The following is a 15,642-nucleotide window of genomic DNA, read 5'->3' as shown; positions in this document are numbered from 1 at the left end:
CAAACTACAGACTGGGAGAAAACATTTGCGAAACTTACGTAATCTGATAAAAAAAACATATATTAAAAAACTCTCAGAACAAGAAAACAATTTTTAAAAATAGGGGAAAAATTGGCAAAAAAATTTGATATTGTCAACAAAGAGGATATATGGATGGCAAACATAACTTCTTTCCTAATATATTTTAATGAAAAGATGTTTAATATTATTTGTCAGGAGGGAAATATAAATTAAGACCACAATGAGATACCACTATACACCTATTAGAATGGTCAAATTAAAAAGATCAACCAGGGACTTCCCTGGTGGCGCAGGGGTTAAGAATCTGCCAGCCAATGCAGGGGACACGGATTCGAGCCCTGGTCCGGGAAGATCCCACATGCCGCACAGCAACTAAGCCTGTGCGCCACAACTACTGAGCCTGCATGCCACAACTACTGAAGCCCACACGCCTAGAGCCCATGCTCCGCAACAAGAGAAGCCACCGCAGTGAGAAGCCTGGGCATCACAATGAAGAGTAGCCCCTGCTAGCTGCAACTAAAGAAAGCTCACACGCAGCAACGAAGACCCAACGCAGCCAAAATTAAATAAATAAATTTATTTAAAAAAAAAGATCAACCATACCAAGTGTTGGAGAGAAGATGAAGAACTGATACTCTCACACACTACTGGAATGTAAGCTGGTAGAACCACTTTAGAAAAGTCTTGTCAGTTTCTTCTTAAGTAAAATAATACACTTAACAAATGACCCAGCAATTCCATTATTTGGTATTTACTCAAGAGAAATAAAGATATATGTCCACACAAAGGCCTTTATGTAAATATTCATAATAGCTTTATTCATAATAACTTAAACTGGAAACAACCCCAAGGACCAACTATTGGTGAATGGATCAAATTATATATCCATAAAATAGAAAATTACATAGCCATAAAGAGGAACAACTTATTGGTATAAGCCACAGCACGGATAAGTCTCAAAAGCATTATTTTAAGTGAAAGAAGCCAGAAAAAACTACAAAGTGTATGATTCTATTTAAATAACATTTTAGAAAGGCGAAACTATACTGTCATAAAGCAGACCAGCAGTTGCAAGGGGCAAGGGACTCAGTACTAAACTGCAAAAGTGACCTTTGTTCTATATCTAGATTGTGGTAGTGGTTACAAGACTGCATATGTTTGTCAAACTCTTCTCTTGAAATGAATGAATTATATTTTGTATAAACTGTACCTCAAGAAAGCTAAATTTAAAAACCTCATTTGAAAACAATATTACAAAATTTTTAAAGGTGGGAAAATATGATTTAAAAGTCTGTCATCTAAATTCTTTTGTGCCTCCCTGAAAATGTTCTTTTTATTAAGGTATACTAATTGGGAAGGTCATATGAGTAATCAATTATGGTAGACATAATAGGCAGTGAATCTAGAATTTAGGATCCTACATCTTACCCATTTCTCCAGCTGTAATACTTGGGAATGCAGCCAACCCTTGATGCACACACAGAAGGAAGCTTCCACTTGTCTTTTAGGCATTTCAAATTCATTAAGTCCAAAAGAGAGCTAATTTTCTACCTCTACCACACTTCATCATTACTCTGCACCACCACCACCCCCGCCCCATCCATCTCCCAAGAAACCTGTTTCTCCTCTGATTTCCTGTTGAATCCACAAGTAAACCACTATACATCCAGTTTACCAGGTCAGAAATCTAAGAATCTTTGATGCTTCCCTATTTGTCTTATCTTTCACATCCAACTGTATATTAAGCCCTAAATCTTAGGCTGATTTGCCTCCTAAAATATCTTTCAAATCCTTTCATGTCTTGGTTACCCCCACTGTCACTGCCCTAATCAAGCCACCATTACCTTCTATCTAGATTACCACAAAATTTTGCTAACATCTTCCTGCCTCCAATCTTATCTTATTTCAATCCATTTTCCGTTCAACAACCAGAGGGAATTTTTCTAAACTACAAATCGTGATATTTTTCTACCTAAAAGGCTTCAACGGCTACCTGCTGCTCTAGTATAAAGTCCAAACTTCCTACCATGGATAACAAAACTCAGACTCTACCTAACTCTCTAATTTCTCTCTCTGCAGGCTTCCTTACACTTAAAGATGTGGCCATACTGAATTTTTTCAATTACCTGAACACACATTGCTCTGTCTTATTTCCAGGCCTTTTTACATAGTCTGTCCTTCTGCCTAGAATATTTTTCCCTATCCTTAACCTAACTTCTACACATCCTTTGAGACTCACCATGGACATCATTTCATCCAAGACACCTTCCTGAACCCTCCATTAGATTCCCCTTCTAAGTGTTCTTACAGCATCCTGCACTTCTCCAGTGACACATCTTCACTGTGCTATAATTACTTATCTACAAGTCTGGATCCTCTTCCTCCAGAAAGGCAGGGTTTATATACTGTCAGCCCAGGGTACACACCCAGTTAGTACAGTACATGTGATATATTTGACCCTCAAATATTTGTCAAGTAAATGACAGAGATTTTATTGCAGCCTTACAATCAATGCCAATATCGTAATTCAGACATGAGCATAATTCCAATCTTCAGTGCTACCACAGCCCTTTAAAACAGGAAAATTAGGTAAAATTCTTTGTTGCTCTCTATCATGCTTTCTGAACCCCAGCCCCACCACTTCTTGTTTCTTTTATCCTACATGCCAGACACTAAGTACCCTTATATTCTATTCTGGGCGTCTAAGGTCTCCTAAACCAACTAGATTTGACTTCTCTTGTTTAATTTATTAATTTATTAATTAATTTATTTTATTTTTGGCTGCATTGGGTCTTCGTTGCTGCATGTGGGCTTTCTCTAGTTGCAGCGAGCGGGGGCTACTCTTTGTTGCGGTGCATGTACTCTAAGCGTGCAGGCTTCAGTAATTGTGGCTCGCGGGCTCAGCAGTTGTGGCTCGCGGGCTCTAGAGCGCAGGCTCAGTAGTTGTGGCACACAGGTTTAATTGCTCCACGGCATGTGGGATCTTCCCGGACCAGGGCTTGAACTCGTGTCCCCTGCATTGGGGCAGGCAGATTCTTAACCACTTCACCACCAGGGAAGTCCTTAGATCTGACTTCTAAGTTTCTTTTCCCTTCTTCCTATGCTATTAAAGTTACTACTTCTGAAATCAGATTTTCAAATTAAACTAATGCAAAACATGATATGAGTGGGATCTCAACCTTCTCACAGGCATTTTTAAAAATTGTAACAGTTTATTATTCAACTTACAAAAGTACTATATGCTCATTAAATAAATTTACCCCATCTCACACAGTTAATCTCTATTAATATTTAGATGTACTTCCTTCCTGTTTTTTCTCTCCAAATATTGTACACATACAATATTTGGTTTTTTAATAATTTTTGAGCCTGCTGCTTCACTAAACACTAAAATGTAAGTGCTGTCCATATTATCAAAAGCTTTTTAAAAAACTACAATATGATTTAATTGGGAAAGTATATCATGTGTTATATAATTATTCCCCTGGGGGCATTTTCACAGAGACTCTGGCTCACCCAAATCCATCTTTAATAAAACATGTACAAGGATGTCTTTTCAGCAAGCTTCCACGTTCCACTTCAACTCCAGTTACTTCTACTATCATCATCACCACATGTCATTCAGAGCAATCTTCCATATTTAGTATACAAACTAACAATTTATGAAATCAAGGATGTACCACATCTAATCCTGCTTTAACTTTTTAATAAGGATGTGTCAGAAAGAGACAGAGAACAGAGACAGACAGGCAGACATAGAGAAACAGGAAGGGAGAGAAGAAAGAGAGGGGAAGGAAGCAGGAAAGGAAGGGTAGAAGGGAGAAAAAGGATTAGAAAATATGGGTGGCAAAAATATTAAATATTTGAAACCCTGCCTTACTGCTAGGGCATAAAAACTGTACTTGCATAAGGACTATTATTTGTCTTTCTTTCTATTAGAAAAAAATTATCACCCTGACTCCTTTTAAAAATACCTTAGAATCGTATTATTTCTTACCAGCGCCAATACATTTAGAAATTCTCTTGTGTCAAAATGTAGCAAAGTCCGTATATAGGGATAGATTTCTTCCTCAGGGGGAGCTTCTGTTGAATGCAGGCGAATTAAAAATTCAAAAACCTGCAAGTTGAAAAAAAAAGGTGATTATTTTCTCACCTTACAAAGTATCTTGCTGAAGCAATGATTCCCATTTGGATAAAATAAAAGCAGGTTGAATTTACTTTAAATTGCCACTGTGTTATAACTTCTCTAACCTCTCTCAGCTATAATTACTGGCTTCAGTGGTGGTATGTAGCCTCTCTCCTGTCACAGCTGATAACTCCTGACCCATGTGTAACCCTCTATTACAATTTGTCTTTACCGCATTTTAACAAGAGAGTAAAAACGCTATGAAAATAGCACCAACCTGGTTTTTAACCAAGGGAACAAGATCTTCAGGGATGTCACCAAGGGGATAGGCACGACCTGCTAGACAACAGCTAGAAGAAAAGAGAAGAGAAGAAAGAGAACAGATTTGGTGACTTATAATGGGCTAAATAACTTCCCGGGAACACATTGTTTCTCAAACCCAAGATAGTAGTTTGAAGTTTAAGCAGGCTCAGCTTTTGTCAGTTAGGTCAGGTCCAAGCCCAGATCAAGATGATAGCCAGTTCAGAAAATGTGGGCAACAGAGATGGTGGTGAAATAATACACCCTGTAACTGAGTAACAGCTTTCCTTTTTTCTTATTTTTCCTAAGAAAAACTCAAGCTGCACTAAATGGGCAAGAAGGAATAAGGACAGATTACCTAAAAGTCTCATATCCAGCATCTGGAAAGAGACTAACAGCATCATTATACTTTTTTTTTTTTTTTTTTTTGCAGTACACGGGCCTCTCACCGCTGTGGCCTCTCCCGCCGCGGAGCACAGGCTCCGGACGCGCAGGCTCAGCGGCCACGGCTCACGGGCCCAGTCGCTCCACAGCACATGGGATCCTCCCGGACTGGGGCACGAACCCGTGTTCCCTGCATCGGCAGGCGGACCCTCAACCACTGCACCACCAAGGAAGCCCCTCAGAGGCTTTTAAATCCAGTGGTTCTAAGAATGGTGAATAAAGATGGGGAATGAGCTAGGCTAAAAAATATCTGTAGTCAGACAAGCCTTCAGGGAGAATTAGAATCTCATGAGAAATTAACTGTACAGTTTCACCTCCAAATCAGACCTTCCTAATGGCCAACGACTTGCTTTGTGGGCTGGATTATAAACATGTCTCCTGAATATGCCCTCATTTGGGCAGCTGGGGGTAGGGGGAAGTGAATTTTAAGTGAATTTGAAGCAGTCATCAATTTTGAATGTTAGAGACAGCTAGATACCTGCATATTCTTAAAAGTTTAAAGTACAGAAGATAAAGTACTAGGTAAATGCTATACATGTTCTTCTACACTAAAAAAACAATGTAACAGATATGAAATAGGTCTCGAAGTTAACTCTGATGCATATAGAAGCTAAAATGATGTGCCAGCAAGTTCTGCCACCTTCCTGCCTGTCTGCCAGCCAGTTATCTATGTAAAACTCTATCGGGACACGGTTCTGAGCCTGCATAGTCTATTGGAAGAACTCTGTTCCAGAAGTAAGGACATAAACATTTCAGCTCACTTCTGTCACTAACTTCTTCGTGATGCAAACTAATCTCTTGCCCTTATATATAAAATATGGATAAATACATATCCCACAGACTTGTTGGTAGTAAAAGTAAAATACTCTGTATCAGGGTTTCTCAACCTCTGCCCTATTGATACTTTGGGAGAGAGAATTCTTTGTTGTGGGGACTACCCTGTACATTACAGGATGCTCAGCAGCATCCCTGGCCTCTATCCACCAGGTACCAGGAGCATCTCTACTCCACCCCAGCTGTGACAAAGCAAAAAGGTCTTTAGGCATTGCAATGTCTGGCGGAGGGGAGAGGGGATGGGGGACAGAATCACCCACCGTTCAGAAGCACTGCTATACAGGAAAGAACACTGGAAAACAAAAAGCACTGTACAGATAATAGATGACAGTACCTCTAAGAATATAGGAGAAGTTCTGTAAAAGAAGCATACACAGATAAATAAATTAAAAATCTCTTACCTAATATATACAAGAAGCTTGTTGCCCATAACAACTTGCTCATCTAAAATAGAGAAGTATCTTTAGCAATTCTCTCTCAAAGTCTTTTCAGAAATATAATCTTTATGTGGAAACAAAAAATAAAACTTGGCATTTGAGGTGAGGCAGGTATATTCCCAAACAATAGAAAAGTGAGATAAGACCGCTTTAATTATTATTATTTTTAGAATTTCCTTTAGAGTCTCTTCACAGACACAAAATCAATGAGTCATTCAAGGGTACACGTAGAAGGTATAAATCTTAGTGTAGAGGTCTATGTATTGTTGGCTTAACGAATAGCTTGGAGGCAGGGAAGGTATTGAACAGGCAATGAGTTGCTGAATTCACTAATTAATATTAAGGCATAACTATAATGTCTTCTTATTTGTAACATGGACTCTTGTTCACAAACGTTTAAGAAACTTAAGATTAAACACTCTTTCGGACCCTCTGTATCCTAAGTTACATCTAAAATGTAAGGTTCTGTCATCTGGTAGTATAAACCTATTTCTTGGTTAAAAGAAATTGGAAACATAACAAGACTAAGTTTTAGACTAAAAGATCGAAGTTAACAAAGAATAATGTAAGAGCATCAGGAGTGGGTGAAATGATCAGTAAGCCTTACAGTGTGCAGATTACAGGAATCTGTAGTTGGTAATACTGATGAACTGAAATTTCTACTTTTGACATGAATACTGGAATAATGCAAGCAAGTGTATATCTCTTAATCAATAATCCTTTATAAATACTCCAAATCTGTGTTGTTGTAAGTGCAAATAAACTTGAATTGCTCAAAATTGTATGAATAATTACATTCTGCTTCAATTCCATTTTTCGAATCAATAAACGTTGTTTTTTAGAGAAGTTTTAATTATGTTCACAGCAAAACCCAGAGGAAGGTATAGAGATTTCCCGTCTACCCCTTGATCCCCACACCACACGACCCCCCAACTGACAACACCCTGCACCAGTGGGACATTTCTTATAATCAATGAATGTACACTGGCACATCATTACCACCTAAAGCCCACAGTTCATATTAAGGTTCACTTTTGGTGTTGTATATTCTATGCGCTTTGACAAATGTATAATGACATATATCCACCATTACAGTATCATAGAGAATAGTTTCAATGCCCTAAAAATCCTGTGCTCTACCTATTCATCCCTCCATCGCCCCCAACCCCTAACAAACGCTGATCCTTTTACTGTCTCCATGGTTTAGCCTTTTCCACAATGTCATATAATCAGAATCATACATGATGTAACCTTTTCAGACTGGCTTCTTTCACTTAGCAATGCATTTAAGTTTCCTCCAAGTCTTTTCATGGCTTGATAGTTCATTTACCTTTAGTGCTGAATAAGATTCCATTGTATGGATGTACCACACTTTATTCACCCATTCACCTTCTTAAGAGTATCTTGGTTGCTTCCAAGTCTGGGCAATTATGAAGAGAGCTACTATCAACATCTGTGCGGAGGTCTTTGTGTGGATAAATATTCAACACCTTTGGGTAAAGGAGTGTAACTGCTGGATCGTACAGTAAGAGTATGTTTAGTTTTATAAGCAATTGCCAAACTGTCTTCCACAGTGGCTGTACCATTTTGCATTCCCACCAGCAATACATGAGAGTTCCTATTGCTCCACATCCTAGCCAGCATTTGGTGTTGTTGATGTTCCAGATTTCAGCCATTCTAATAGGTATGTTGTACTGGTATCCCACTGTTGTTTTAATTTGTAATTCCCTGATGATGTTGAACATCCTTCAGTATGCTTACCTGCCATCTGTATATCTTCTTTGGTGAGATGTGTGTTCAGGTCTTTGCTCATTTTTTAATCACATTATTCATTTTCTTTTTTTAAATAAATTTATTCATTTATTTATTTTATTTTTGGATGCGTTGGGTCTTCGTTGCTGTGTGCGGGCTTTCTCTAGTTGTGGCGAGCGGGGGCTATTCTTTGTTGCAGTGCACGGGCTTCTCATTGTGGTGGCTTCTCTGTTGCAGAGCACAGACTCTAGGTGCACGGGCTTCAGTAGTTGTGGTACGCAGGCTCAACAGTGTGGCTCGCAGGCTCTAGAGCACAGGCTCAGTAGTTGTGGCACACGGGCTTAGTTGCTCCGCGGCATGTGGGATCTTCCTGGACCAGGGCTCGAACCCATGTCCCCTGCATTGGCAGGCAGATTCCTAACCACTGTGCCACCAGGGAAGTCCACGTTATTCATTTTCTTATTGTCAAGTTTTAAGAGTTATTTGTATAATTTGGTTAACAGTCTCTTGCAAATATTTTCTCCCAATCTGTGGATTATCTTCTCATTCTCTTGACATTGTGTTTTGCAGAGCAAAAGCTTTTAATTTTAATGAAGCCCAGATTATCAATACTTCTTTCATGGATAATAATCTTTCTTTCATGGATGGTGCTGTATCTAAAAATTCATCACCGTAACTACAGTCAATTAGGTTACTGCCTGCGTTACCGTCTAGATATTTTATAGTTTTGCATTTTCCAATTAGGTCTATGATGTGCTTTGAGTTAATTTTTGTGAGGAGTGTAAGGTCTGTGTCTAGAGTCAACTTCTTTGCGTGTGGATGTCCGGATGTTCCAGCACCATTTGTTGAAAAGACTATCTTTACACAAATGTATTGCCTTTGCTTCTTCAAAGATCAGTTGTCTATGTTTATGAGAGTCTATTTCAGAGCTATTTTGTTCTACCAATCTTTTTTTTTTTTTATTCTTTTGCCAATACCACACTGTCTTGATTATAGTAGGTTTATATTAAGTCTTGAAGTCAGGTAGTGTTAGTCCTCCAACTTTGTTCTTCTGTCTAAATACTGCCTTAGCTATTCTGGGTCTTTCGCTTCTCCATATAAATTTCAGAATCAGTTTGTTAATATCCAAAAAAAAAATAACTTGCTGGGATTTTGACTGGGATTGCACTGAATCTGTAGATCAATTTGGGACAAAATGACATCTTGACAGTATTGAGTCCTCCTATCCATGAACACAGAACATCTCTCCATTTACTTAGTTCTTTGATATCTTTCATCAGAGTTTTGTAGTTTTCCTCATACAGATCTTGTACAAACTTTGTCAGATTTATACATAAGTATCTCATTTTTTAGGGTGCTAATATAAATGGTAATGTGTTTTTAATTTCAAATTCCACTTGTTCACTGCAGGTATACAGTAAAGTGACTGCCTTCTGTATATTAACTTTGTATGTGCAAACTTGCAACAACTGTTTATTAGTTCCAGGAGTTTTGGGGTCAGTTCTTTCAGACTTTCTACATAAATGATCATGTCACCTGTAAACAGTTTTATTTCTCCTTCCAAATCGTTATACCTTTTATTGGCTTTTCTTGTCTTTTTGCATTAGGACATTCAGTATGATGTTGAAAAGCAGTGGTAAGAAGAGGACATCCTTGCCCTGTTTCCCACCATTGTTTCTCATCAATAAGTATGACATTAGCTGTAGGGTTTCTGTACATTTTCTTTATCGAGTTGAGGAAGTTTTCCTCTATTCCCCATTTGCTGAGAGTTTTTATCATGAATGGGAGTTGGACTTTGTTAAATGCTTTTTCGGCATCTACTGATTTATGATCATGTGATTTTTCTTCTCTAGCCTACTGATGTGATGGAATACATTAATTTTCAAATGTTGAAGCAGCCTTGCATACCTGGTATAAAATCTCAGTTGTGGTGTATAATTCTTTTTATAGCTTGTTGGATTCAATTTGCCAATATTTTGTTGAGAATTTTTGCATCTATGTTCATGAGAGATACTGGTCTGTAAGTTTTCTTTCCTTGTAATGTCTTTGATTTTGGTATTAGGGTAATGCAGGCCTCATAGAAAACGTTAGAAAGTATTCCCTGAGCTCTGTCTTCTGAAGAGATTGTAGAGAACTGGCATAATTTCTCCCTTAAATGGTTGGTAAAATTCACCAGTGAAACACATCTGGGCCTGGTGCTTTCTGTTTTAGAAGGTTATTAATTACTGGTTCAATTTCTTTAATAGATACAGGCTTATTCAGATTGTCTGTTTCTTCTTGTGTGAGTTTTGGCAAATTTTATATCTCAAAAAACTGGCCTGGGGGGCTTCCCTGGTGGCGCAGTGGTTGAGAGTCCGCCTGCCGATGCAGGGGACGCGGGTTTGTGCCCCGGTCCGGGAAGATCCCACATGATGCGGAGCGGCTGGGCCCGTGAGCCATGGCCGCTGAGCCTGCGCGTCCGAGCCTGTGCTCCGCAATGGGAGAGGCCACAAGAGTGAGAGGCCCGCGTACCGCAAAAAAAAAAAAAAAAGAAAAAAAAATGGCCTGTTGCATCCAGGTTATCAAATTTTTGAGCACAGAATTGTTCATAATATTCTTTTATTATCCTTTTAATGCCCATGGGATCTGTACAGTTGTCCCCTCTTTCATTTTTGATATTAGTAATTTGTGTCTTCTCTCCTTTTTATCTAAGTTAGCCTGACTGGAGGCTTATAGATTTTATTGATCTTTTCAAAGAAACAGCTTTTGGTTTTAACCAAATCCCCCCAAATCAACAATTTCCTCAACTGATTTCCTGTTTTCAATTTTATTAATTTCTGCTCTAATTTTTCTTTTCTTTTCTTCTGCTCACTTTGGATTTAATTTGTTCTTCTTTTTCCAAATTCCTAAGGTAGAAGCTTAGAGTATTGATTTTAGATCTTTTTCTTTTCTGCTATATGAATTCAATGTTATAAATTTCCCTCCAAGCACTGCTTTTGCTGCATCTCACAAATTTTTGTAAGCATTTTCATTTAGTTCAAATTACTCTTAAATTTCTCTTGAGATTTCTCCTTTGTCCATTATTACTTAGAAATATGTTGTTTAATTTCCAAGTATTTGGGAACTTTCCAGCTTTCTTTCTCCTAGTAGTTTCTAGTTTAGTTCCACTGTGGTCTGAGAGCAAGCATTATATGATTTCTATTCTCTTAAGTTTGTTGAGGTGTGTTTTATGACCCAGAACATGGTCTATCTTGGTGAATGATTCATGTGAGCTTGAGAAGAATGTGTAATGTGTTACTGTTGGATAAAGGAGCCTATAGATACCAGTAGTATCCAGCTGAATGATGGTGCTTAGTTCATAACTTCAGCTCAACTATGTCCTTACTGATTTTCTGCCTGCAGGATCTGTCCACTTCTGATAGAGGGGTGTTAAAAGTCTCCAACTATAACAGTGGATTTACCTATTTCTCCTTGCTATTCTATCAGTTTTTGCCTCATGTATTTTGACACTGTTGTTAGGTGCACACAGATTAAGGATCATTACGTCTTCTTGGAGTATTGTGTAATGCCTCTCTTTATCCTTGATAATTTTCTTTGCTCTGAAGTTGGCTGTGTCTGAAATTAATACAGCTACTCCAGCTTTCTTTTGAGTAGTATTATTATAGTACACCTTTCTCCATTTCTTTACTTAATGTGTCTTCATATTTAAAATGGGTTTCTTATACCCAACACTTAGTTGGTTCTTGTTTTTAATCCATTTTAACAATCTCTTTTAATTGGTATAGACTACTGATATTTAAAATGATTATTAACATAGTTGAATTAATATCTACCATATTGTTACTGTTTTCTATTTCTTGTCCTTTATTCCAAATTTTGTTCTTTATTCCAACTTTTTCTGCCTTTTGTAGTCTTAACTGAGTATTTTATATGACTCCATTTTCTCTCCTTTCATATTACATCTATTATGTGTCTATTTTTAGTTGTTGCCCTCAAGTTTGCAGCATACATTTACAACTAATCCAAACCTACTTCCAAATAGCACTATACTGCTTCATGGGTAGTACAAGGACCTTATAATAACAAAATAGTCCTAATTCCTCCCTCCTATAACTGTATCCTTGCTGTCATTCATTTCATTTATACATAAGCATACACACACACGCATATAATATCAAATACACTATTGCTATTATTATTTTGAATAAAGTGTTATCTGATGGCTCAATTAAGAGTAAGAAATATGTAAGTTTTTATTCTACTTTTACTAATTATTCTCTGATGCTCCTCCCTTCTTGGATCCAGATTTCTTATCTATATTATTTTCTTTCTCTCTGAAGAACTTCTTTTAACATTTCTTGCAAGACATTTCTATTGGTAACAAACTCCCTCAATTTTTGTTTGTCTGAGAAAGTCTCTATTTCTCTTCTGCTTTTGAAGAATTCCTCAGGGTACAAAATTCTATGTTGGTGGGTTTTTCTCTCAAAACCTTAAATATTTTATTCTCTCTTTACCTTTTCTTTTCTGCTGTTTGAATACATGCCTACTTGTAGGGTTTTTTGCTTTCTCTCTTTTTTTTTTTTCCTATTTATCCTGCTTGGTGTACTCTAAGCTTCCTGGATCTATGGTTTGGTGTCTGACATTAATCTGGGGAAATCCTCAGTCATTATTGTTTCAAATATTGCTTCTGTTCCTTTCTCCCTTTCTTCTCCTTCTGATATTCCCATTACATGTATGTTACACATTTTGTAATTGTCCTATAGTTCTTGGATATTCTGTTCTACTTTTTTTTCAGTATTCTTCTCTTTGCTTTTCAGTTCTAGAACTTTCTAATGCTATATCCCCAAGCTCAGAGATTCTTTCCCCAGATGTGTGTCTAGTCTACTAATGAGACCATCAAAGGCATTCTTCACTTCTGCTACATTGTTTTTGATGTTTAACATTTATTTTTGATTCTTTCTTAGAATTTCCATCTCTCTGCTTATATTATCCACCTGTTCTTGCATGTTGTCTACTTTTTCCATTAAATCCCTTAATATATTAATCATAGTATTTTTTTTTAATTCCTGGTCTAATAATTCCAATACTCCTGCCACATCTAAGTCTAGTTTTGATGTTTGTTCTGTCTCTGCAAACTTCAAACTCTTCAACTTGCCTTTTAATTTGCCTTGTAATTTTTGAAAGGCACACATGATGCACTGGGTAAAAGGCACTACAGTAAATATATCTTTAGTAATGTGGTAGTAAGGTGTGAAGAGAGGGAAGTGTCCTATAGTCTTGATTAGGTCTCAGTCTTTTGGTAAACCTGTGACCCTGGAATGTGAACTTCACCAGTGCTTCTCAGTTTTTTTCCCCCTTAGGTGGACAGAATGGGTTGAAGGTGCTGGAGTTGGGTATTTTCCTTCTCCCAGGTAAGTTCAGCTCTGATAAACCCACAGCAGGTCAAGCTTCAGCAAAACAGTGTTTCCTGAAGGCCGGCTTTAGTTAAGAAACACAGAATACTCTGACATATTTCCAAATGGTTCCTTTCCCCCATCCCCCTGCAGAAGCACAAGGGATTTTTCTCTGATGATCACTGTGAGAAGCCAGTAGCAGTCCTGGAGGTAAATTTCACAAAAGTGTGGAGGCTTCCCTATGACTGGGTCCTCCTGGAGTTTTTAAATTTCAGACTTGTTCACATTGAGCCTGCAACAAACCATCAATTGCAGTTCAGATTTTCCTACCCTAGCACTGGTTCCTGCAGAGATGTCTGATCCTGTCAGTTGTGATTCTCTGCATCTGCCTGTCTCTCTAGTTTTTGGTGCAATGGTTTGGCCTGTGACCTTACTTCTCTGGCAGATCTAAGAAGAATTGTTGATTTTTCAGTTTGTTGAGCTTTTTACTTGTTGGTAGGACAGAGTGGTGACTTCTAAATTCTTTCTCTGCCAGACCAAAACCCAAAAGTCCCAAATGTTACTTGATCCAACTCAGTTAGCATGGTACATGGTAGCAGTCACTTTACAGATATAACACGTTCATGTTTATTGGCTAATTAGATAAACCTTTATTGCTAGAAATCTCAGATAGGATGCATCTAGCTCACGATATTCCTAGAGAGAATTAAATTTACTTGTTTAACATATCCATCTCCATTACTATGAGTTCAAGGGCATGGAGTCTGTCTATCTCTGTGTTCCTAGCATCCAGCACAGCATCTGGAACATGGAAATGCTTGGTAAATATATACTGAATTGACACAGTATTTAATTTTCCTGACCCCCTTTCTACTTTTCTCTCCCCAAAATCTTTTTTTAGACAATTCTCTGTTGCAAAAGCTCATCCACTCTGTTTGGAATTCTTAATAGTCTTTTTTTTTTTTTTTCAAAGTAGGTCCTTGTTGGTTGGAGTTCTTAATAGTCTACTTTAACTTCTGCTACATATATTATGTGGAAGACAGTTTTCAAGTTTGTTTCAAAAGGATTAGTTTCAGGGCAACTGAAAACGGACTAAGACTAAAGAGGGACTAAGACTCTACCAAATTATTCTCTGTGCTCCTGTCCTTACAGAAAAAAACCCTACAAAACCTGGACATAATATGAAACGCTACCTGAAGCTACTGAAGAGGGAACAGAAGTAGACAAGTCTGGCAGGGAGTTCACACTCACTGGGAAGAGGACAGACTGGCAGCCACACAAGTAACTTCACACAGAGGCGGTGGGGGATGGAGAACTCCTAATCTTTCTGGCACAGGGGACCAGAAAAGTGAAGCCAGGAAACCATGAATGTGGAAGAGACTAGGGGAAGCCCAAAAGGGAAAGAGTCAAAGAGGGGATCTCCAAACTATCTACCCACATCCGTGACTGATCCCTAAACCACCATGTACAAACAATAGTCAAAGCAGCTCAGCCATACAGAAAAAGTCAGAACCACGACTGGAGTTCCCTCCCTGAAGGTCCTGAAGTGTGAAGAGAAGCAGACAGGCTCTGCTGTGGAGTTCATGTGCTCAGAGGAGAGGAGACAGGGAGGTATACAAGTAAGTTACCATCACAGGCTTTCAGCCTCTGACTAAGTGCAGTCTGTGTGGCAAGCACAGCAGCAGCTGGGGGCTCACATGGGAAAACCAGCAATTTTTCTAGTTGGGGAAATAGAGAAGGTAGGACATGTGAACAGTAAACAGACTGGCAGAATCTTGCAAAAAGAAAGCCAGAAAGAGGATCCTCAAACTTGACTACCTTCATCACTGACTGATCCCTAAGCCACACACGTGGGACAGAATCAAAGCAGACCAGCTAAAGACAAAGGACCTTTTGAGAAGAGACTGGAGACACAGTAGAAAGCCACAATAGAAAGAGACTGCAATTCAGGCCCAGCCAAGAAAATTACCTGATAAAATAAAGAGAAAAAATTCTCAGTGAAGAAAAATAACAGAACCCAGAATCTCCATAACATAACATTCAAATATCCAGGATACAATCTAAAATTATCCAACATGTGAAGGAACAAGAAAATAAAACATATTTTTCTTAAAAGAAAAGAAAATCTAGTCCAATCCTGAAATGAACAAAATGTTAGAACTGATAAGAATTTTAAATCAACTATTATATTTATCCTCAATGAAACAAAACATGTTTCAACGCATGAAAATTTGAACAGATAACTGAAGAGATGCGGGAAAGAAACAGAAACAATAAAAAAAAGAACCAAATAAAAATTACAGAACTGAAAAATACGATTGTGGAAGATAAAAATGCACTGAGTGTATTTAACAGC

General features: G+C 38.0%; 1 protein-coding gene across 7 annotated transcripts in view; it reads right to left on the bottom strand.

Moving 5' to 3' along the window:
* VPS8 (VPS8 subunit of CORVET complex) overlaps window positions 1-15,642 on the bottom strand; it is a 306,350-nt gene that overhangs the window by 160,268 nt on the left and 130,440 nt on the right. For all 7 annotated transcript variants that reach the window (XM_067738310.1, XM_067738309.1, XM_067738314.1 and 4 more), the window contains 3 exons: window positions 6,127-6,169; window positions 4,425-4,497; window positions 4,019-4,138 (listed from right to left, as the gene is read on the bottom strand). In XM_067738310.1, coding sequence (XP_067594411.1) covers window positions 4,019-4,138; window positions 4,425-4,497; window positions 6,127-6,169 — 236 coding nt within the window. The remainder of the gene's footprint in view (window positions 1-4,018; window positions 4,139-4,424; window positions 4,498-6,126; window positions 6,170-15,642) is intronic.

Source organism: Pseudorca crassidens, chromosome 5 (genome assembly GCF_039906515.1).
Source record: "Pseudorca crassidens isolate mPseCra1 chromosome 5, mPseCra1.hap1, whole genome shotgun sequence".
In the NCBI taxonomy this organism is placed as follows: Eukaryota; Metazoa; Chordata; class Mammalia; order Artiodactyla; family Delphinidae; genus Pseudorca; species Pseudorca crassidens.
This window is presented reverse-complemented; position numbering and strand designations above follow the sequence as displayed.